Raw genomic sequence first — 23361 nt, 5'->3', positions numbered from 1 at the left:
CAGCTATACATACAATATGATGGGGGTTAATTTAGCTACAACTAATCAGGAGAAAGATCTTCAAGTCATCGTGGATAGTTCTCTGAAGACATCCACGCAGTGTGCAGCGGCAGTCAAAAAAGCAAATTGGATGTTAGGAATCATGAAAAAGGGACAGAGAATAAGACGGAGAATATTTTATTGCCCTTATATAAATCCATGGTACGCCCACATCTTGAATACTGCATACAGATATGGTCCCCTCATCTCAAAAAAGATATACTGGCATTAGAAAAGGTTCAGAAAAGGGCAACTAAAATGATTAGGAGTTTGGAACGGGTCCTGTATGAGGAGAGATTAAAGAGGCTAGGACTTTTCAGCTTGGAAAAAGAGGAGACTAAGAAGGGATATGATAGAGGTATATAAAATCATGAGTACCCAAATATGTACTGTAGGAGTAACCTATTCTATCATTCAGAGCATTACTCAGTCAATCAGGATCATTTGAAAATGGGAAGGGATTTCTCACTTCTCTGTAACCCCATGATGGCGCAGCTTTGTGGGGAGTGGAATCCTCAGAATCCTCTGTTCGCATCACAGATGGCCTGAAGTGCTCCTAAGGCTTTAACGTGAAGTGGGGAAGGTGCAGAAAGAGACTCTTTCCTGCCTATCAGAATCTGAGCCCCTTTTTCCTGGCAAAGCAAGGATGATCAGAGGACACAATTCCCATTTTGATACTGCCTGAAATCTAAGCGACTTTCCTGGCAGAGTCAAGGTCCTTGTGTTGAAAGCCAGACAGACATAATTCCCATCAGGCTGCAGCCTAAGGCAGGGCTGCACAGGAGGAACAGACTTTTCTGCATGCCCAGACATGCTGCAGGGTCAGGGAGAGGTGGTGAGTATGATGCAGAGAACTGCATGAGTCTGTTAGAAGACAAGCCCCAGCAAAAGCTCTCTCAGGTGGAGAAGGCAAAAGAGAACTGGTTTAACCCCTGAACTACTTGTTCATTTAAAATATGAATTGGTGCCTTATGAAGGACACTTGCTTTTCTGTTTTGGGGACCTGGTTTGCAAGATTTATCTCTGAGTATCATAGTGGGAGGAAAGGGAACTGAGCAGGAGCCCTGCCTTCTTTTCTCAGCGAGCTGAGGACCCACTTCAGCATCTGGGGGGACCGTGGGGTGGGGGGAGGGATGGAGGGAGGGAGGCAGGGAGAAAAAGACTAGTCTTTTCAGATTTTTAACCCCCCGCCCCCGCCCTCCTCCAGCCCAGGTCCTGTGAGACCTAAATTCCTTCTCATCCTTACTCTCTCCTGGAAAGTTCAGAAATTTCTAATCATGCTTTTCTGCATTGGAGTCACAGCTCCATGGGGAATGGATGGCACCTGACATGGTAGTCTGACTCTGAGCATTGTACCCATTCAGTGCAAGAGTCAGCTGTCTGGGACAGATGGGGCATGATTTACTCTCTTCAGAGCTGCTTCAAATAGGGAACACTTCCAAGATTTAAACCAGGTGTTTACAGGACAGCTCTGCCAGGCCTGAGTGGGGCAGTGGACTCTGGCAGGGAGGCAGTGCAGAGGCAGATCCAGGTAGTTGAAACCCCCTGCCAGAATATTTCTGGAAGGGTGAAATTACCTGATCCAGGGGAGGATGAGTAGGAAGAAGATAACTCACAACTGCACAAAAAGAAATAAAGGTTTTAAAAACAAAATGGTTGCAAGAAACAACCGCCAACTCGCTCCACTGCCAGAAACGGGAAATTTGATGGCCTCAGCTGAAGGGCGGAGCTTAAGCCCTGGAGCATCCAGCAACAACAGTGGACTGCCTCCAAATTGCAGTGGTGGGGGACATAAACCCATTAGTAATGAATGAAGCTGTGCAACAGAAAGACAAGTCAGACACCATTTTAACTCATTCTCTCCAAAACCAAACTACTCACATTTCCTCCTAATTCAGCTTTTCTCCTTACATCCCTGTTCCATGGATGCTGAATGGAGGCAGCTTGGTTCTTTTTCAGCATCAGATCTGAGCAGAGAGGAGCCTGCAACTGAAGGAAACTTTTAATTTTGGGGGAGAGAGAGGGTATCTACTGGAAACCAACTGATGTTGGATAGTAGAGCAGAGCACTCAGTCACACAGCAAGGGAGTCTGTGCTGTGAAGAGAGAAAAACATTGTGCATGTTTGCAGAATCAGAAAACTGACAAGGCAAGATAAGAAGCAATCAGCTTACTCTGCAGCAAGGGGAAATCTAGGTTAGATAGTAGGAAAAACTGTCTGACTATAAGGATAGGATTACCTATGGAGGTTATATAATGCTTATCATTGGAGATTTTTAATAACAGGTTGGACACACATCTGTCAGGGATGGTCTAGGTATACTTGATCCTGCCTCAGCACAGAAGGCTGGAATAGATGATCTCTTGAGGTCCCTTTCAACCCTACACTTCTATGATTCGATAATTTCTGTAAATGCAGAGATGTTCAAAAATCCAGTTGAAGGAGATGTGAAAGTTAAGTGACCAATGCAATGACGCTGGGGTGGGGGTTAATTCAATGTGGTCACTTGGCTGAAAGAAGCTGAAGATAATTTAATGTTATTCCTGTCAGAGACAGGAGCACTGAAAACTGTCTTTATGCTACCTAGGGGAGAATTACTTCTGGAGTTTGGGAAAGCATAGGGGTGGAGCTAATGAGGCCACTTACACATGGAGTACTTTGAAAACTGCCTCCATAGCTGCTGGATAAAAGTTTATGGAGAATGGTCCATCTGACTGAATCTAAAAATAAATCCTCCTTATTTGGATACCATGGGCTATTTGAACTGCACATTACAACATTTTTATTGTCAAATTTTTCAAAGTTTGGGAAATTGTTTCTGGGCTAAATGATTTCACCAGACCAGGACTGCAGGAAAAATAAACATGCCCTAAAGACTATCACATACCAATAAGAACAAAGGAAGAAGCCACCAATTGCAGGAGTGGTTGGTTATGTATTAGAAGGATAATATGTAGAATCAGAAGACAACAGTTTCTAAATTAGGAGCTTGAGAAAGGTTTAAAGGTCAGAGAGGATCCAAACGATTCCTAGAAAGCAAGGATGACAACCAAATATACAAATAATTACATCACCACCCTCATACCTTCTTCATTGTCTCAATTTGCCTCAGTGCCCAATTTGCCAATTATCCCACAACCATCTCCAGGCTGCTTCTTAGTCATTCCTTCATATTGAATACGTACGTAGACATAATGCACCAAAGCCAGAACCTTCACAATTCAAATCCCTCCTTTACATTTGAGCAACACCAATAAAAACATCAATGAAATATTTTTGAATTTTATAATATTTTATCTCATCATGCCGTGCATTATATTTTGTGGAGTAACTGCATAATATTGCTGAAACCCCTATCAATATTGCTCCCTGTTCTGTTTAATCATGTCTGTAATTAGATAGCAAGCTTTTCAAGGCAGGGGCCATGGTCATTTATTGTAAGGTGCGTAAGAACACTCTTGGGAATGGTTGCAAAAAAAGAAATAATAAAAAAATAGATTTCTTTGATTAAAGTACTGTATAAATACCGACCTAAAGTGGCTGCAACAGTAGACAACATCTGCAACATCTTTTGCTTTAGTCTAAATTTAATTTGATTCACAGGACAATTGGCCAAACAATGACACATTATAAAAAATATCCTCTCCATTGTATTAATCTTTTTCCTATTTAAAAGAGAACTCACTGAGTACTCAGCATTTTGTGGCTTGTCTTCAAGACTAGGTTAGTCCAGAAAGGTTCAACTTAAAGGAAATAAAGCAATTCAGTTCAGAAGTGCAAGGTTAATGTAATGTACACAGTCATACTGCTTTTGGCTATATTAACTTTAAAAACCATGCCAATTTAACATTTTTTCTTCAGTTTTTATTAGAAAAAAGCAGCAGATCAACATTACAATTCAAGAATCTAATCTAAGTATGCACTTGACAATTAAGCACATCTGAGTATGAAGTGAAAAAAATTCCAGAAAACCTTCAGCTATGCCAATCTCCTGTTACCCAAATAATAAATCATTTTGCAGGCTTTCTGATGAGTGGAAATCAAACAAAGAACAAAAGATTTATTGCTGTGAAAACAAATCTGTAGTACAGTAGTATGAGTTTTGGGCACTAAGCATAATCAGTCAAGTTAATTTAAGTTCAAAATGCACTAAAATCCTTTGTTTGGCCATGAAAGTCCACAAGCTGGCAACCCAAGTACAACTGAAATGGTAGGTCTGGACAAAAGTTAGACAGTATGTTAAACCTCCAGTTTTCAGACAGTAATAAAAAGATGCATTACAATTCCAACAGCTCACAAACCAAATTAAAAACAAAAAGTGAGCTGACATTCAAAGAGCCAAATTTTTGTTCTTAAGCTTATTTTGTTTGCTCTCAAAATAATTTCAGACCCACCATGAAAAAAAATCCATGAACTATCACACAACTGAAAACAGAAAAAATTGCTTGACCTGGTTATTTTTTTCCCCACTGAGGTATAAAATCTACATATAAATCTGATACTTTACTATAACAAATTGTACTTTTTGTAGTTCTGATTTCTTTTCCTTTAAATCCTGTTTTACATGTTTCTTGCTGTAAAAATCTTATTTCGTGATACCGAATGTGGTCTCCAGCTCTCTGTTCCATTTATTTTTGTAACTATATTTAATATGCTGGTTACCAATGCTAACCAGGAAAAAAAAACTCGTGGAAGTCTCTTCATTACAACAGCACTTTCAGCAGAGGTTACTGATGTGCAAGCAAACTACAACGATATGCAGCTCTCCAGAGAGCGTATTTCAATGATTATGTTTCCATTGTCCAAACGTTCTCTAGAATGATTCTTTGATGAAAGACACTCTCTTCGAACTTGTAAACATCAGCGTGCGCAGTTTCACTAGTATGTATATAGTTTCACGTCCTTATACAGGAAGGCTGGTTCACAGCTACTGAAAAGCTAGAAGAGTCAGAGTTCTAATATCTGATGACCCTTGTATCCTGTAGAGCAGAAATATCTTTCTTTTGCTACTTAAGGACACAGCCAAAATACTTGCCGAGGTAGGCCAGTCAATCTTTTTCTTTTTTTAAAACCTCTCAGAATATTTCTGGAAGGGTGACATTGCGAAGTAGCCACTGCTGAGAACGGCTGCCATTGCAGTCCCTAATGCTGGGTACCTGGCTGTCTTCTTCAGTGGCTTTATCCAGGCACTGGTTACTGTTCACATGCAACAGGGTTAATTTCTTGGAAAAAGAAAAAGAAACAAGTAAGATTTTACAGAAAGAGGCCAGGCAGAAAATAACAAATCTCATTCTTTTGAGTCTAAAAAGCATTTTGTGCTAAACGTAATAGTACAATTCAAATAAGGTGTATTAAAGACTACCACTGAAACACAATTTAATATTCAATAAAATACACTGCATTTAAAGGCAAAAAATTAAGAATCTAGCAACTTACCTCACTAAGAGATACTACTGAGTTAGATGGAATTTTGAGAAATTATGTGTATTATGGTACTACCCAGGGGTCCCATTGTGTTAGGCAACACCCTGACATATATGTAGAGAATCCCTGCAGTGAAAAGCCTAATCTAAATGGACAAAGATGAAAACAATGGGAGAAAAGAATTGTTATCCTCACCATTATATACACGTGAATGGAGTTACCTGAAGCTACATATGAAATGGGTGTTAAGGCTGGGAATGTAACCCAAATCTCCTATGTTCCATTCCAGTGCTTAAACCACACCATCCTTCCTCAGTTTTATTTACTCTTCATCTTTAAGCAGTTGCATAACACTCTTTCAGGAAGTAATCTACATGTTCTCTTAAGCTTATCTGTAAGCTTAATTTTTTTTATTTCCACCATGATCACTTAGAATATCTACCAGGAACTTTTGTGAATTTCTGATTGCTGTGGGACCAAAAAAATCTGTGTGCTCTCACACTGTTCCACTACATTGACTTCTGAGATCCCATGCCTTTAATATAATCAACAGGAACAAAGAAACCATTTGGGAAACACAATAAAGAACAATGGCAGAAATTGAAGCTATAGGTACAGTATTGTCAGGATAGATGGGAAAGTTATGAAGCAGCTTACCTGTAGCTGTATGGTATTAATCAAAAGAAAAAGGTCTGTTTGAAGAAGAAACTGGTCACTACTGATTTTCTATACAAAATGGAACAATTTTCTGCAACTTAGTAGAGACCTTTATCAGACAATAATGAAGGTTACTTACCTGTAAGGAACGTTCTTCAAGATGGACTCTGCATATTCACACTTTTGTGAAGTGCACTGACTGGTGCCATTGAGCAGTGTAGTCTTCCACTAGCAGTACATAATCAAATGCTCATGCGCCTCTTTGCCCCTGCCCTGAGTCTCTGCGCACATTCTGAGGGCATGGCTATAACAGGCGGTGCAGCAGTGGTTATCACCTTGGTTCCTTCCACTGCTAATGCCAAGCCACTAGAAGACAGGACTCCACAAAAGGGGGAAAGAAGGGCGGGGCGCGTGAACAAGCAGAGTTCATATAGAAGAACCTCCATTATAAGTAACTAACTTCAGGTGTTCTCTGCATATTCCCAAGCTTGGGATAGTTTAGTCAGTAGTACACATATTAAACCAGATGGTGGGTAAGACGTCCAAAGTAAACAAGGACTGAAGAGCTGATCTACCAAACTGTGCATCTGATGTAGTTGCAATATCTAACAAATAATGGTTTGTAAGTATGTATAGAACTTCACATGGCTGCTCTCCAAATTTCTATTAGCAGAACATGTTTCAAACATGCTGCTGAGGCCACTATTGCTCTAGCAGAATGTGCTCTCAGCTGAGCTGGGGGAGATTGTGATGCTGTTTTATAACTTTGTATTATTCACTGCCTAACCCATCTAAATAATGTTTGTGCGGAAATAGGATTCCTTTTACAGTTACCAGCATACGAGAAAATTTGCATGAAGATTAAAAATCCTTAATCCAATCCAGATAAAACAATAAAATGCTTTATGCATCCAAACAATGTAGCTCTGATTCACCCTTATTTGAATGATGTCTGGGGAAAAAAAACTGGTAGATTAAGGGACTAATTGACAAACTCCTAAATGGTTTTTGGTATGAAACTTGGATATGAACAAAGTTACCTTGCTCTTATAAAAACTTGTAAATGGAGGGTCAGTCAGTAAGGCACGAAATTCACTAACCCTCCTGGCTAACAGTATTGCTATAATAAAAGCAGCTTAAATTGATTGATGAAATAGGCAACAAGATAAGGGCTTGAAGATTGGAGACATAAGCCATGACAGTACTGCAACCGGATATCTTACTGGGGGATAAAAGTTCAGTAACCCTTTAGAAACTCATGTGAGAATTTCGTATACAAGTAGATGGTAAATCAGTAAAGTGCCATTGCAGCTAAAATGTACCCTTAGCAGCAATGCAACGGATAAACCCTTATGCTATAAAGGTAACAAGTACTCTAATATAGATTGAATAGGGGCTGACACAGGATCCATACCGCGATCAGATACCTACATCTTGATCTTTGCATTAAATTTTGGCCACTACCGAGACTGTACACGAAAGAAAGAAAATCCCTTGTACGAATCCGGTAAAGCATAACTGCATTTTCTGCCATTGGCTGACAAGAAGATGGGACATTCCATATTGATTTAACTGGTTGCCATAAACCCTCCAAAAAGGGCAGAGAAGCTTGGTATGCAGAAGTATTTCCAAGTATATCAACGATGGGGTGTGAAGTTTCCTCCAACAAAACTGAAGGTAATTTTAATGTAGAAAACATTCTTCTGACTAACTGCAATTGAATGGCATCCTCCAAAGGTGAAGAAGCTGAGGCTACTCTGTTTTCATCTGGAGATGATTTGCCCATAGGATCCTGATGCAAAATATTCGTCTGTGGAGCAATTTCAAATTTCTTTTCCTCATCATATAAAACATCTTGCATTAAGAATAGGGGGACTTATCTCCTGTTACTGGATTTGTTAGCACAAGATATGAACGTCTCGAATCCGAATGTCTCAGACTGGTTGTCTGTGATCCATATAACTTGAATCTGTAGGTCATGAACCCATAAATATGTCCCTAGTTCGATGCTGGAAAGAAGGCATGATCTTAAAGAGAGGTTGGTATGGAAGGCCCAGAGTCCACCAATACAGCCAAGGAATCCAGGAAAGAACATTTTTTCTTGCCAATTTGGCCATTTTGGTATGATGTCACTCAGTCAGGGAGGCACTTTCTAGTGCTGCCAATTTGGTCATTCTGGTATGATGTCAGAGTTATCCATGCCTGCAATAATCCATGTCCAACGGAGTTCTCTGAGATTGTGGTTCTGGACCCAGAACTGGAGCCAGTTGTTCCTCTGAATGAGGATCTGAGCCCAGATCTAACAACGAAACAATTGGGGATACAACTGAGGTCAATATTTGTAACATTAACATGAGAGATCACTCTCCCAGGAGAGCCAGGTGGTGTCCACAGTGAAGTGGAGGCAATATTATCAAAGAATCGCTGATCTAAGTCTAAAGATATTTTTGGCAGGAACTTGGGATGCAGTAGTAGCATGACCTTATCCTTTAAAAAAAAAAAAAAAAAAAAGACTGAAGGGAGGGTACACTATTAGAGCCCCCCCCCCCCACCTTGAGCAGAAGCAATGGCTACTAGAAATGCAGTTTTCATGGACAGGTGTAGAAAGTAGCAGGTGGCCATGGGTTTAAAGGAAGGTCTCAAGACATGAGTACAAAGTTGGCCCCATGCTGGTGTGGGACATCTGATTTGTGGGAAGAGCTTATCAAGTTCCTTGAAGAAACTTCTTGTTGTAGGATGAACAAAAACAGAAAAACCCTTTATCATATTATGGAAGGCTGTGACAGCTGTGAGGCACCTTTATGGAGCTTAGAGATAAGCCTGACCTTTTTAGCTCCGGGATGTAATCTAGTACCAATGACAGCAGAGAGGATGCAGGAGAAATGTGTTTCAAGTCACACAAGTGTTTACATCTCTTCCACTTTTGGATATATGTGTCACGAGTAGCTTGTTTCTGGCTATGCAGCAGCACTGTCTTTATGTCCTCAAAACAGGCTGTTTCGAACCATCTATCAGCCATGCTGTGAGCTGGAGAACCCTGAGATTGAGATGGACTTGACTTGAGAGCAGAAAAGGGGAACATGCTTGACAGTGACTGGCTGACATACCTCATTCAGCTGGCTGTAAGGAAACCATGTTCATCTCAGCCACATCAGAACTACAAGAATAACCTTGGCTTTTTCTTTATCTTGCACGGTGCTTGGATATTAAAGGAATCAGTTAAAATGTGTACAAGAGTCTTTGGTTCCAATGGAGGAGAAAGACATTTCCCAGGGAATGCTGACTCCCAGACCGCCACTCTGGAGCACAACTGGGAAAACTTCTTGTTCTTGGCTGTGTCGAACAGGTCTATCTGTAGGATGCCCCAATGCTGAAATATGCAGTGGAGTACAGCGGGATTTATCTCCCATTTGTGACCATGGGAGAAATGTCTGCTGAGGGCATCTGCTGTGGTCTTTTGTATGCCCAGAAGGTAAGCTGCTGAGATATTGATTGGGTGTCATATATAACCATTCCAGAGTCTCTTTGCTTTGGCGCAGAGGGAAGGTGATCTCGCTCCCCCTTGGAGTTTTATGTAAAACATACATGACATGTTGTCCATCATGATCTTTATGTTTGCCCCTGATCAGTGGGAGGAAGTGAATACAGGCATTTCTGACTGCTGAGAGTTCCAGCAAGCTGATGTGTAGTGTGGACTCAAGAGGAGGAGACAACCTGCCTTGAATAGGGTGAGTGTCTAGGTGGGCTCCCCACCCCAACAGCGATCCATCCATTATTACAGAGTTTGGGGGTGGCTGAGTGAGGGGTACCCTTGTGCAAATGTCATGAGGATTCTTCTACCCGTCAAGGGACTTTTTGACTACTGGGGGCATTGAGAGTACTTTGTTTAAGATGTGTCTGCTTGGTGAGTAAACAGTTCTGAGCCACCCTTGAAAGCAACACATATGAAGTCGTGTGAGATTTATTACTAAAGTACCCACCTCCATGTGTCCCAGTAGCTGGAGACTATTTCTGGAAAATGTTTAAGTGCTGACTTGGACTGTAGAGACTAAGCCCTGGCCTTACACTACGAGTTTAGGTCAAATTTAGCAGTGTTAGACTGATTTAACCCTGAACCCTTCCACACAACAAAACCATTTTTCTCGACTTAATGGGCTCTTAAAATCGATTTCTGTACTCCCTCCCGATGAGGGGATTAGAGCTGAAATAAACATCGCCGGGTCGAATCTGGGTTAGTGTGGACCCAATTCGACAGTATTGGACTCCAGGAGCTATCCCACAGTGCTCCACTGTGACCGTTCTAGACAGCACTCTCAACTCAGATGCACTGGCCAGGTAGACAGGAAAAGCCCCGCGAACTTTTGAATTTCATTTCCTGTTTGGCCAGTGTGGCGAGCTCATCAGCAGAAATCACCATGCAGAGCTCATCAGCAGAGGTGACCATGGAGTCCCAGAATCGCAAAAGAGCTCCAGCATGGACTGAACAGGAGGTACTGGATCATATCATTGTATGGGGAGACGAATCCATGTTATCAGAACTCCGTTCCAAAAGACGAAATGCCAAAATATTTGGAAAAAAAAAAATCTCCAAGGGCATGAAGGACAGAGGCTATCACAGGGACCTGCAGCAGTGCGGCGTGAAACTTAAGGAGCTTAGGCAAGCCTACCAAAAAACCCAAGAGGCAAATGCCCGCTCGGGATCAGAGCCCCAGACATGCTGCTTCTATGATGAGCTGAACGCAATTCTAGGGGGTGCTTCTACCACTGCCCCATCCCTGTACGTGGACTCCTGAAAGGGGGGAGTCTCACGCAACAGGGATGAGGATTTTGGGGACGAGGAAGATGATAAGGGGGAGGATAAAGATAGTGCATACCAGGAAAGCGGAGAAACCATCCTCCCTGACAGCCAGGAACTGTTTATCACCCTGGAGCCAATACCTCCCAAACCGGGCTCCCGGACCTTGAAGGTGGAAAAGGCAGCTCTGGTGAGTGTACCTTTGTAAATATAATACATGGCTTAAAAGCAAGCGTGTTTAATGATTAATTTGCCCTGAAGACTTGGGATGCATTCTTGGCCAGTACAGCTACTTGAAAAGTCTGTTAACGTGCCTGGGGATGGGGCGGAAATCCTCCAGCGACATCTCAACGAAGCTGTCCTGGAGGTACTCCCAAAGCCTTTGCAAAAGGTTTCTGGGGAGGGCAGCCTTATTGCATCCTCCATGGTAGGACACTACCACGGCAGGCCAGTAGCACGTAGTCTGGAATCATTGCATAAGAAAGCATGGCAGCGTGTGGTCCCAGTGTTTGCTGGCATTCAAGCAACATCCGTTCTTTATCTCTCTGGGTTACCCTCAGGAGAGTGATATTCATAGTCACCTGGTTGAAATAGGGGAATTTTATTCAGGGGACATCAGAGGTGGCCGTTCCTGCTGGGCTATTTGCCTGTGGCTGAAAAGAAATCAGCCCTGCTGTTAGCCATACAGTGGGGGGAGGGGTGAAGTGATCATCCCAGAGAATTGGGTGTGTGTGTGGGGTTTAGTTGGGTTTGTGCTGCATGTTAACCCGAAAACATCAGCCCCTCCTTTTTAAATGGCCAATGTGTCTTTCAATTTTAATCTCCCTTTTTTCCTCCCGCAGCTGAAAATGTTTCAACGTTGTGACTAGCATCTCCATCCTAGAGGCTAGTGGAGATAAAGAAGGAAAAAACAAACAAAAAATACACTCGCGATGAAATGCTCTCTGAGCTCATGCAGTCCACCCAAACTGAAAGAGCCCAGCAGAACGCGCTGAGGCAGACAATGGCAGAGTCCAGGAAAGCACAAAATGAACGCAAGGACAGGAGGGACGCATGAGAGGATAGATGGCTGGAGCAACAGGAGAGGTGGCAGCCTCATGATGCAAGGATGCAGGATGCAATGCTGAGGCTACTGGAGGATCAAACCGATATGCTCTGGCGTATGGTTGAGGTGCAGGAAAGGCACAGACCGCCACTGCAGCCCCTGTGTAACCAACCACCCTCCTCCCCAAGTTCCATAGCCTCCTCACCCAGATGCTCAAGAACATGCAGGGGGGAAAGGGGCAGGGGGTGCTCCAGGCACCCAACCACTCCACCCCAGAGGACTGCCCAAGCAACAGAAGGCTGGCATTCAATAAGTTTTGAAGTGCAGTGTGACCTTGTCCTTCCCTCCTCCCCTCATCCACCACCCCACCTGTTGCTTCCCTCCTCCCCCACCCCTCCCGGGCTACCTTGGCAGTTATTCCCCTATTTGTGTGATGAATTAATAAAGAATGCATGAATTTGAAACAACAATGACTTTATTGCCTCTGCAAGTGGTGATAGAAGGGGGGAGGGGAGGGCAGTTGGCTTACAGGGAAGTAGAGTGAACCAAGGGGGCGGGTTTTCATCAAGGAGAAACAAACAGAACTGTCACACTGTAGCCTGGTCAGCCATGAAACTGGTTTTCAAAGCTTCTCTGATGCGCAGAGCGCCCCGCTGTGCTCTTCTAACCACCCTGGTGTCTGGCTACGCATATTCAGCGGCCAGGAGATTTGCCTCAACTTCCCACCCCACCATAAATGTCTCCCCTTACTCTCTCAGATATCGTGGAGCACACAGCAAGCAGTAATAACAATGGGAATATTGGTTTTGCTGAGGTCTAACAGTCAGTAAACTGCATCAGCGCGCCTTTAAACGTCCAAATGCACATTCTACCACAATTCTGCACTTGCTCAGCCTATAGTTGAACAGCTCCTGACTACCGTGCAGGCTGCCTGTGTATGGCTTCATGAGCCAGGGCATTAAGTGGTAGGCTGGGTCCCCAAGGATAACTATAGGCATTTCAACATCCCCAACTGTTATTTTCTGGTCTGGAAAGTAGTCCCTTCCTGCAGCTGTTCATACAGACCAGAGTTCCTGAAGATGCAAGTGTCATGTACCTTTCCCAGCCATCCAACGTTGATGTTGGTGAAACGTCCCTTGTGATCCACCAGTGCTTGCAGCACTATTGAAAAGTACCCCTTTTGGTTTATGTACTGGCTGGCTTGGTGGTCCGGTCCCAAGATAAGGATATGCGTTCCGTCTATAGCCCCACCACAGTTAGGGAATCCCATTGCAGCAAAGCCATCCACTATGACCTGCACATTTCCCAGAGTCACAATCCTTGATAGCAGCAGTTCAGTGATAGCGTTGGCTACTTGCATCACAGCAGCCCATAGTAGATCTGCCACATTAGATCTGCCCATGCCAAATTGTTTCCCGACCGACGGGTAGCTGTCTGGTGTTGCAAGCTTCCAGAGGCCTAGCGCCACTCGCTTGTGAACTGTGCGGGTTGCTCTCATCTTTGTATTCTTGAGCTTCAGGGCAGGGGAAAGCAAGTCACAAAATTCCTGGAAAGTGCCCTTACGCATACAAAGTTTTGCAGCCACTGGGAATCATCCCAGACCTGCAACACTATGTGGTCCCACCAGTCTGTGCTTGTTTCCCGGGCCCAGAATCGGCATTCCATGGCAAGAGCCTGCCCCATTGTCACCAGGATGGCCAAACTGCTGGGGCCCGTGCTTTGAGAGAAGTCTGTGTCCATGTCCTCATCACTCTCGTCACCGCGTTGCCACCGCCTCCTCGCCTGCTTTTGCAAGTTCTGGTTCTGCATATTGTGCATAACACACGAGGTGTTTACAATGCTCATAACTTCTGCGGTGATCTGAGCGGGTTCCATGCTTGCTATGGTATGGCATCTGCAGGACAGCAGGATTGCAGGGGAAGCGGTGGTTGGATGACCACTTCTGCAGACCTACTGCACTGTCTGCAGAAAGCAGTATGGCACCCACACGGAAAAAAGGCGCTAAACAATTGTCATCAGTCGCCCCTCCCTCTGTGAAAGCAACGGCAGACATGTACCCAAAACCACCCGCGACAATATTTTTGCCCCATCAGGCATTTGGAGCTTAACCCAGAATTCCAATGGGCAGCAGAGACTGCAGGAACTGTGGGATAGCTACCCACAGTGCAACGTTCCGAAAGTTGACGCTAGCCTCAGTACTGTGGATCCACTCGGCCGACAATGCGCTTAGTGCATTAGTGTGGGGACACACACAATCGACTGTATAAAATCGCTTTCTAAAAAGTCGACTTCTATACATTCAATCTAATTTTGTAGTGTAGTCGTACCCTAAATTGACTAGGGTAACGAACCTGTACGAAGGAAGGAATGCTTTGGCTGCTGCTGAATCAAGACAGGCGCCAATGAACTCCAAATGTACCAGATATAAGGTGGACTTTTAGACATTTAATTGTAGTCCCAGTCAGAGGAATAGGTCCACGGTTTCCTGAGTGGCCATCAAGCCTTTGTTGAAGGACCGTCTTTTGAGCAGGCAATTATCTAATTATGGGAAAAATCAGGATTCCTTGTGGTAGTGGCACAAAAGATGTGAGGGAAACACTCTGGGCAAGATGAGAGACCAAATGGAAGCACCAGGTATTGGAAGTACTCAACTCAAGAATCATCAAAACTTTCTATGGGAGAGGTGGTTTCCTATATGGAAGCAAGTGTCTTGAAGGTCGAGGGCCGAGAACCACTCCCCTTGGTCCAGTGACGGAATTATTGCTGCAAGAGCTACCATTTTGAACCACTGAACCTTTACAAATCTGTTAAATGATCTTAGATCTAGAATGGGTCTCCCATTCTTTTTTGGTACCAGGTGTTCTTTTTTGGTACCAGGAAGTACCTAAAATAAAATCCCGCTGTGTTACGTGTGAACTGGTTCTTTAACACCCAAATTCAGGAGAGAGTCTATTTCCTGTGGCAAAAGGTGCTCGTGATGAGGGACAGGAGGTGGTGCATGGTGGGGGGAATATAAAGTGGATGGAGTATCCTGTTGAAATAATCTCCAACACCCACTTGTCTGTAGTGATATGTTCCCAGTTCTGATGGAAATGAGCAAGGCACTCACTGAAGTGGGGGAAACATGTGCATTATTACAGCAGATAAGAATGTGGGTGGTAACTCAGACCTTTAACCAATCCATTAAAATAGTTGCTTGGAGGTTAAGGGTTGTGAAGTTGATGCCTGCTAGGTAGTGGATCTCTTTTTCTCACATGTCTCTTGCACTGGGTTTCATAATGCCTCCGGGAGGCAGGAAACTGCGTAGGTAGAGACCTCTGTGCCATCTGGGACTTACCGAACCTTCCTTTTTGTGCAGGGGTGTACTTTTCTAGAGCCACCTTGCGCTCTCTGGGATCTTTTAAGGTATGTAGGGATTCATCAGTTTTCTCGGCAAACATCTTTGATCCCTCAAATGGAAGGTCCTTGACTGTAGTTTGAAAACCCAAGAGCTGAAATCAGGAGGCCCTCCTCATGACCATCGCTGTGGAGATGGAATGAGCAGCTCTGTTAGTAGTGTCCAAAGAGGCCTTCAGAGATGTCCTTGCAAGCAGTTGGCCCTCTGCGATGATTGCCTGGAATTGCTCGCTCTGGCATGTTGGAAGATGCTCAATAAGGGAATTCAGTTTTGAGTAATTAGAATGTTATACTTCATCATGAGGGCTTGGGTAATTGGAGATCCTAAATTGTAAGGTAGCTTAAAATCTTTCTTGTATGGTGTTGATTTAGCCTGGTGCCGTCTACCACATTAATTCACAGCATCAACCATAGTGGGGATGGATGTGAAAATAAAAAGTCTTAGTCCTTGGAGGGAAAGTAGTATTTTTGTCCACCCTCTTACAAATGGGAGGTATTGTGGTTGGGGGATACCATATTATTTTTGCTGGGTCCAACAAGGCCTTGTTAATGGGTAACGTGATGTGGACAGATGAAGAGGTATGCAGGATAACAAGTAACTTACGCTGTGACTCCTTAACCTCCTCCAACGGAATTTGCAAGGAGTCCGCTATCCTTTTAATAAGGCCCTGAAATTGTTTTTCATCATCAGACAAGGACGGTGGGGAAGCATGACAGTTTCATCAGGGAGGATGGTGAGATGTTAGTTGTAGGAGTAATCTTTGTCCAATCTCGCTTTCTGTTCCTCAAAGGTCTTATCTTGTGATCAGGAACCCTAGAAAGAAGGTGGTGGGGACTGCTTTCTCCTTTCCTAGCAAGGAGCACTAGGGACCTTTGAGAACTGCTGGTGGACTATCCACAGTTACATTAGATTAAAAATAAAAGTATATTAAGGAATATAAACTCTAATACTACCATAACTATGTGTGTGTGTGTGTGTGGGGGGGGGGGTTAGAGAGGCACTTCCTCTATGAATAGCTTATTCTATAATCATCCACGACAGGGATTCTTGCATGTTCCTAAGAAGCATCTGGTATTGGTCACTCAGAGGTAGGATACTGAACTGCACAGATCACTTATCTGGTAATGGAAATTCTCATGTTCATATGCATCACAACAAACCAAAATGTATTCTGTATTTGCTATGTACCTTAAAGAAAAACTATTTTACAAATATTTTACAGGGTTGTTTTTTTTAAAGTGATAAATGCAACGTAAGAATTAATAGTATAAAAATACAGACCTCATGAATAAGGAAAATAATTTAACCTTTTCATATAATGAAAAGTAATTTTTAATAAAGGTGTCTTGAGGCTTGGCTTAGAGTTATTCAGCTTGAACACAATATCTCATACGCAAGCTATTTATGGCTCAGGGCCAAATTTTTTTTTGATTAAGCTGCAACAAAAATATGAAAGCAACCATTTAAAAGTTTAGAAAGGTGTCTGAAGTTCAGCTAATTTTAGAATACACAAAGGCTATATGACAAAAAAAAAATCTTTTCACATCAGCTTGGGCCTTGTGCCAGTGACCAATCAAGCCTTGCATTGCCTGGCACTGACAGGTTATTCATATCTTAATAATTACAAAGAATATATTTGAAGTTGTGGCACTTCTCTCAAAATGCGTGAAAAATGTGATGAGTATGGTGAAGAAAACAACATACCTATGTCATCTTGCCAAGTAAGCTAAAGGATGTTTTAATACTGATCTGTACAGTATTAAAATGTAATTTAAAAACTGATATTACATTAAAATGTATAAATCACATATGGGGTGGTGACATCCATGTGATATCATACATCTCTAATTTTCCACGTGATTCCACAATTTATCATAGGCCCTTAATGACCACCCATACTTACTGTCCACTATACCATCTCCTCTAGGACTACTTTCAGTACTCCAAGCAGCCTCTAACATGCACCATTCCTATTTCCCCAAAATGATACTTGACCTGAGCCTGGGAGAGGTAATATTCAGTCCTAAGCCTGTGATAAGTTTAATGTTCAATACTTCATGACACAGTAAAGGATGAAACAAGGGCTTTAAGTAATTGAAAAGCAGAAATCTCCATATTCAAAATAAGCTTAAGAGATTTTTTGCATAAAATACTAACAAAGTACAATGATATTCAATGTAAATGTGCATATATACACTAAAAACAACACAAGATTCAAATTCTGAAAAGCTAGCAGCACATGCTCATTGTTAGCATTAATTAAAATAGATTTAAAATTTCTTTTCTGTTTAATAGTATAAATTGTAATCAAATATACAGTGAAGCTATGTCTTTACTACAGACCTCACAGTGGCACAACTGTACCACTGTAAGGTCTCCTGTATAGCCACTCTGTGCTGGTGGGGCTTACACCAGCAAAGCATGCTTTTACCAGTATAGCTCATTCCAGCTCCCTCAACAAGTGAAAAAAAGCTATACTGGAAAAATGCATGTTTTTGCTTGTGTAACTGCATCTACATGAGCAGCTTTTCCTGGCACATCCGTGTTCGAGATTACAACTCTTCACACCCATGACCCACACAGCTACGCCAGCAAAAGTTTGGAGTGTGCTGGCCACAGGATATATTATTATTACAGCACTGCAATTTTAAAAATGTTATTCTACATCATAAAATAGTAATATAGCAATTCAAACACAAGTTTACTCACAACTATTTCCGGTACTTTGCAAGCTGTCCTATTTTTGGTTGGCCTTGAATAAGTCAAAAGTACAGACAAGGTATATTTTCAAACAGCATGCAGAATCTAGTTTTTACCCTCAATCAAAGCTTATTCCTCTGCCAATGCTATCATTATATAATGTTTGAAAGAGAAATGCTGGTCATGGTACATTTTAAAATTGTTTCCTTGTTTAGAAATTTTTTTCTCTTATTGCTGAGCATTTTGCTCATTGAGGGGGCTGGAATAAGGTATAATGACAAAAGCACAGCTTTGGTGGATATGCTTTATTTGTTGTGTTACTATCAAAATCTGTCTTGGATTTAAGTAAGCACTGTTAAGAATCAGCACTTCTTAACAATGAAAGATGGTAAATATTGATAGTATAAAGAGATGAAGACATCAATTTTTATACAATTTGAACAAATTCCAACTCAGCAAAATACTGGAGATGTTTTCAACCCCTATTACATGAAGAAACAAATTTAATATGAGTAGGCTGCTATATATAAAAAGGATTTAACTAGAGCTACTCGGAAATATTCCGATGGAACAGTTTAGTTGGAAAAATGTTGATTGTTGCAAAACAAAGTTGGGTGTGACAAACTTTTGCTGAATCACAGGCAGAGATCTTGCCTGTTTCCTTGATAACTTGTCTGGTTGGTTTCTGGGGAGCCCCACTACGTGGACTACTCTGGCATCAAGGAACCATGACTCTAAGGTAGCCCTGCCATGGAGTCAGGAAATCCTGAACACCTTGGGAGAACTGGCTGTAGCCAGGGCTCTCAGAGTCTAGGCTCCTGGCTCTGTAGTATGGAAATCTGGGCTTCCAGGGTCCCTGGTTCTAGGGGAGCCTCACCATGGGGTCTGCCTTGGCACACTCCTGGGCCACATGGCTCCTCATGCTGCTCTACTTCAGAACAGGCAGTCCTGAGAGCCAAATGGCATGGGAGTCTGGAAGACTTGGGGTCCCCTGCCGTTGGGCAGTCCACATGACAGGTCTGTCCTGGAGCCGCAGATCCTGGGAGCCCTGGCAGCTGCTGTTTGCAAATTTACAATTTTGTCAGTTTCATTTGGTTTGTTCCAAGTCAGACAGAAATCTAATTTTGAAATGTCAAATCTTCTCATGAACCAGATTACCAGAGTTTTGGCCAGCTCTAGACATAACAAGGTCCTTAGCGCTTGGCTAGACTGGGCCAAGGTGCCTGGGATGAAGAAAGGAACACAATGTCTGGTATATTGGGTGTGCTTCCTCTATCTTCTTGAAGTCTGCAGCAGAGTGAGGTAGGCCACATGCAGAGACAGAAGTAGAGCAGCTAGGCTCTTACTGGTGCTTAATCCATCAATCACTTAACAGAATACCACCCAAAAGCACCATCCAGTCACCAGCACTGGATCCAGATGGAGGTTAATGAAAATGGGTCTACCTGCACTGGGGAGCCAGAGACTGAGAAAGATGACTGCCTGCCTATACTGGACAGGAGAGATGCTGGGAGTTAGGTGCATGCAGGAGTGAGAGACAGACAATCTGTATGGGAAAACAGTCTGCCCCTGCCTTAGGGTGAAGTTTGTGTCACACTGAGGCCTGGTCTACAATACAAAATTTAACTGTGGCTGAGTGTGTGTCAGTCAGTAATCATGTTAGTTTTGTGTCAACTGAGTGTTTATTGCAGCTGACTGACACGGTACTGAACACTTAGTACTTTCCCACGCTTACATGTTATGAAACTTAAGTCCATTATTGCATCAGAGAATATGCACTTATGATTGAATTGGTGGAACTTGCAACAGTACACTGGGTACACACGTAATTTTCTTTTGGATGCACACAATTCTCAATGCCCACATAAAATATTCCCTGTAAAAAGCTGCAAATACTGTGGATTGTTGCACCTACCACAAATTCCCAGCACAGTTCCCTAGAAAAGGTTGAGTTTACTTGCATCCGTTTACATTTCTCATTTGTGCCACTGCTAGTTTTAATGGTTCAGAATCATGAGGATCCTCACACGTGCAGCAAGAAGCAGGGTCTCATACCATTTTGGAGAGTCAGTTACTGCTACCAGATTACATTGGGGTCTAGAATACATTAAAATGAAAAATACCACCTTCAGGTAGCGAGCTGAAGCTGATCAATATTAAAGAAATAAGCTTTAGTTAAAATCAGGTTTGGTTTTAATTTTTTTGGTTTTGTAACGGTATTTATGGTTGCACTTTTGCATCCTTAGAGTGATCTGAGCCCTTCGACATAGCCCCGTAGGTTTCCTTTTGCCCTCTTTCCTCCATGTACTGCAATGGAGCCACTGAGGGTTGCGTCATTCCTCACGGAGAATGGAAGGATAAGGTCAGGTAACAGGAGGTGCTGGTACCTCGTAGAGATGTAAATGGCTTTATTAAGAGGTGTAGAGTGGGTAGCCTAGCAGGTTATCCATTAAATCCCGCCAGGAAAATACTCAAAACATTCTAACACTTTAGGGGCCACAGGAAAGGTGAATTTATCAATGAATCCCTTTACACCCTAGAAAATCTCCTTTTCCTAGTCTAAATGTGCTTCAGGGAGGGTCTTTGTTCATGTGAATGAGCTTCTTTCATGTCTGTACAGAAAGAGATGGCTGTTTTTGTCTGCTGAAGCCACATGAACTATTTCAACTGCTATCTTCATTGCAATAGTGAAGGTTTCTCAAAGTGAGAGCAAAACACACTTCATGGCCTCACAGGTACTATGAGGCACAATTGAGGTGTTTTTTCTTTCTTGGGCTTATTTGGTTATTTCATGTTTTCCTCATAAAATGCTGCCCAGATGCAATCTTGAAGGGCACCTTCCTATGTGCTCCACAGAGGGAGGCAGTAATCAAACTGGAGAAATGGAAGAGGGACATCTTGTGCAAACCAGTCAAAGGATGAACTGATAAGAACAAAAAGAGGAGGCACCTAAGGTCTATACTGTTGTGACTGAATCACCAAATAGGCTTTTAACAGAACAAAATAAACCACAAGGTCCTTTTTGGGGCATCTAATGTCCCAGACCAGATGCTTCTTATACAATGCAAGTATAAGGAAAAACAGTACAAAACAACCCAGCTGTTTGGGAAATGAGTCCTTACTACAGGCTCTCTGACTTGTTTTTATGACTTCTCAGCCATGTAAAAGCTTCCCTGGAAAGATCTGAAAGTTATACATCACCTGCTAATTAACAAAGGTCACATGCCAGGCAAATCCATCCGTGACGTTTCACTCAATATTCTTTATGAAAGTATGCTTATGATATGAATATGGCATAACTGAGATATACTTTATGCAAGATGGCTCATGTAAGATCATTGGAAAGGTTATGATTTACTGAATGTGATTATCTGATTTGTATGCCTGTATCATTTCTGTATCTGAAGTTAGGACTATTAACTATGTATCTGTATTTCAAATGGGTTACTTTGGGTGTCACCCCCAACCAGGCCTTCAGGTACAACATGGAAAAGCCAGACAGGGCTAATGGGCAATTAGCAGAGACAATGGACTGTGAAAGGGCTTAGTCTCCCTGTGGACGCTGGAGAGAGCCTACAAGCAAGGGCTGGCACAGCCATGAAGAGACATGGGTCCGAGTCACTTGGTACCGGATACCCCACCTCCCCTTTTGGAATGCCACTGCTTTTCCACTAGAAGACAAAGGGTTCCCGCCTTACACAAGAGCTATATAAAGCAGGGGAGTGACATCATCATGGGTCTCCTCTGCCACCCCACCCAAAGAAACACTGAAAAAACACCTGGAAGCAAAAACTGAACTGAGGGGAGAAGGAAGAGCGTCTAGCTTGTGAGTAATACCACCTGAGGTCTCAAGAGTTCAGTACAGCTGCCTTTCAAGACTTTCGATAATCTGCCTGAAACAATATCTAGGGTGAGAAATACTATTTGTAACCAATTTCTTTAGTGAAACTAGCTTAGTTTGTGTGTTTGGTTTCATTTGCTTAGGAATCTGTTTTGTTCTGTTTGTTACCCCTTTTACCACTTAAAATCTGACTTTTATAGTTAATAAAATTTATTTGGTTTATTATTAAACCCAGTTTCTGTAATTTCTAAAGGGGGGGGAGAGTTGTTCATACCTTCCCTCCACAATGAGGGAGGAGGTGAATTTCTTAATATATCTTTGGGTCTGCACTCAAAGGGAGGTGGACACCTGTGTGCTGGGGCAAGTCCCTTACGATGAGCCTTCCGAGAACTGATCTCGGGGGCGGGGAGAGCGCTTAATAGCTTGGCTCAGAAAGACAGGTAAAAAGGAAGCCCAAACTGGCATACCAGGTGGGCTCAGTGGTATCTCAGCAGATCAGATGCCATCCTAAGGCGTCCAACCTGTCACACCATCATCATCTTATCCCCTAGTAGTCCTATGCACACCCTGCAAAATATACAACTGGAGTGGGTTTATGGCCAAGGAGCAACAGAGGGCACACTGCTTTACACTCAATCATCATAGCTTCTCTTACAGTGACAGCAACTTGTTTTTTGCAATGCAATGTGCAAGTACATTTTCTAATGGTGGGTATGATGACAAAGGTAAAACTGCAGAGTATGGACACAATCAGATCATGATTTCCAGAACAGTTTTCACATTTTCTGTGGTAACAAACAATATCATGTAAAGCAGATAGATAAAAATAATTCTTAGTCATTAGAAATATGAAAAAAACTGTATTATCTAAGAACAGATAAGAGTAGCCAAGCCATTTCAAGAGTAGTTTAAATACAGTATTCATCTTTTTATAGTTCTTGACTTTAAAGCTTGATATTTCTACAGCCTTTTGGTTCTTAACTATACTTCAGTAACATGACTAAGATACTCAAGTAGTTTAAAAGTTGACTATTTGTAACTGACCTTATATCTCAGTCTAATGAAATGCTTAACTACGTTGGACACTTAGCAATGGGTCATCTAGAAGCAAAGTGGAAAAGACTTAGTCTCTGAGGAACTAATGTGTGTGGTAACATTACTAACCATCACTTTTTAAGCAGGAAATATAGCTATGTTAGAAAAGCATGAACAGGTTTAAAGATTAATTATTGCCAACTCTTCTTGCTCTGTTTAACATCTTTGTTTTGTAGCATTGAAAAGAAATTTAAGAGTTTTCAACTAATTTTTTTGACATCTCCCCCATAAAGCAGAGGGTATACCTACAAGTGCCCGACTGGCATCCTTGGGGAACCCATGACTTATTCTCTGGATTGTTTCTCGCTACAATGTCTATCACAAATATATTTCTGGAAACTTGAGATTGAGTGTGTAGGACATAAAAT

At 42.4% G+C, this 23361-nt stretch overlaps 1 protein-coding gene across 6 annotated transcripts in view; it reads right to left on the bottom strand.

The window, feature by feature from the left end:
* Positions 1-3324: 3324 nt before the first annotated feature.
* The window catches only part of GALNT1 (polypeptide N-acetylgalactosaminyltransferase 1), a 200778-nt gene continuing 180741 nt past the window's right edge, over positions 3325-23361 (bottom strand). For 3 of the 6 annotated variants that reach the window (XM_084618223.1, XM_084618224.1, XM_084618225.1), the window contains exon 13: positions 3879-5261. In XM_084618223.1, coding sequence (XP_084474349.1) covers positions 5115-5261 — 147 coding nt within the window. In that variant the 3' untranslated portion in view covers positions 3879-5114. Of the gene's footprint in view, positions 5262-23361 lie in introns of all 6 variants that reach the window. The other 3 variants (XM_084618227.1, XM_084618226.1, XM_084618228.1) reach the window with 2 other exon arrangements.

The sequence above is a fragment of the Lepidochelys olivacea genome, assembly GCF_965140295.1.
Source record: "Lepidochelys olivacea isolate rLepOli2 genome assembly, chromosome: 2".
NCBI classification, from domain to species: domain Eukaryota; kingdom Metazoa; phylum Chordata; order Testudines; family Cheloniidae; genus Lepidochelys; species Lepidochelys olivacea.
Note: the sequence above shows the minus strand (reverse complement) of the source record. Positions and strands in the feature narration are given on the sequence as shown.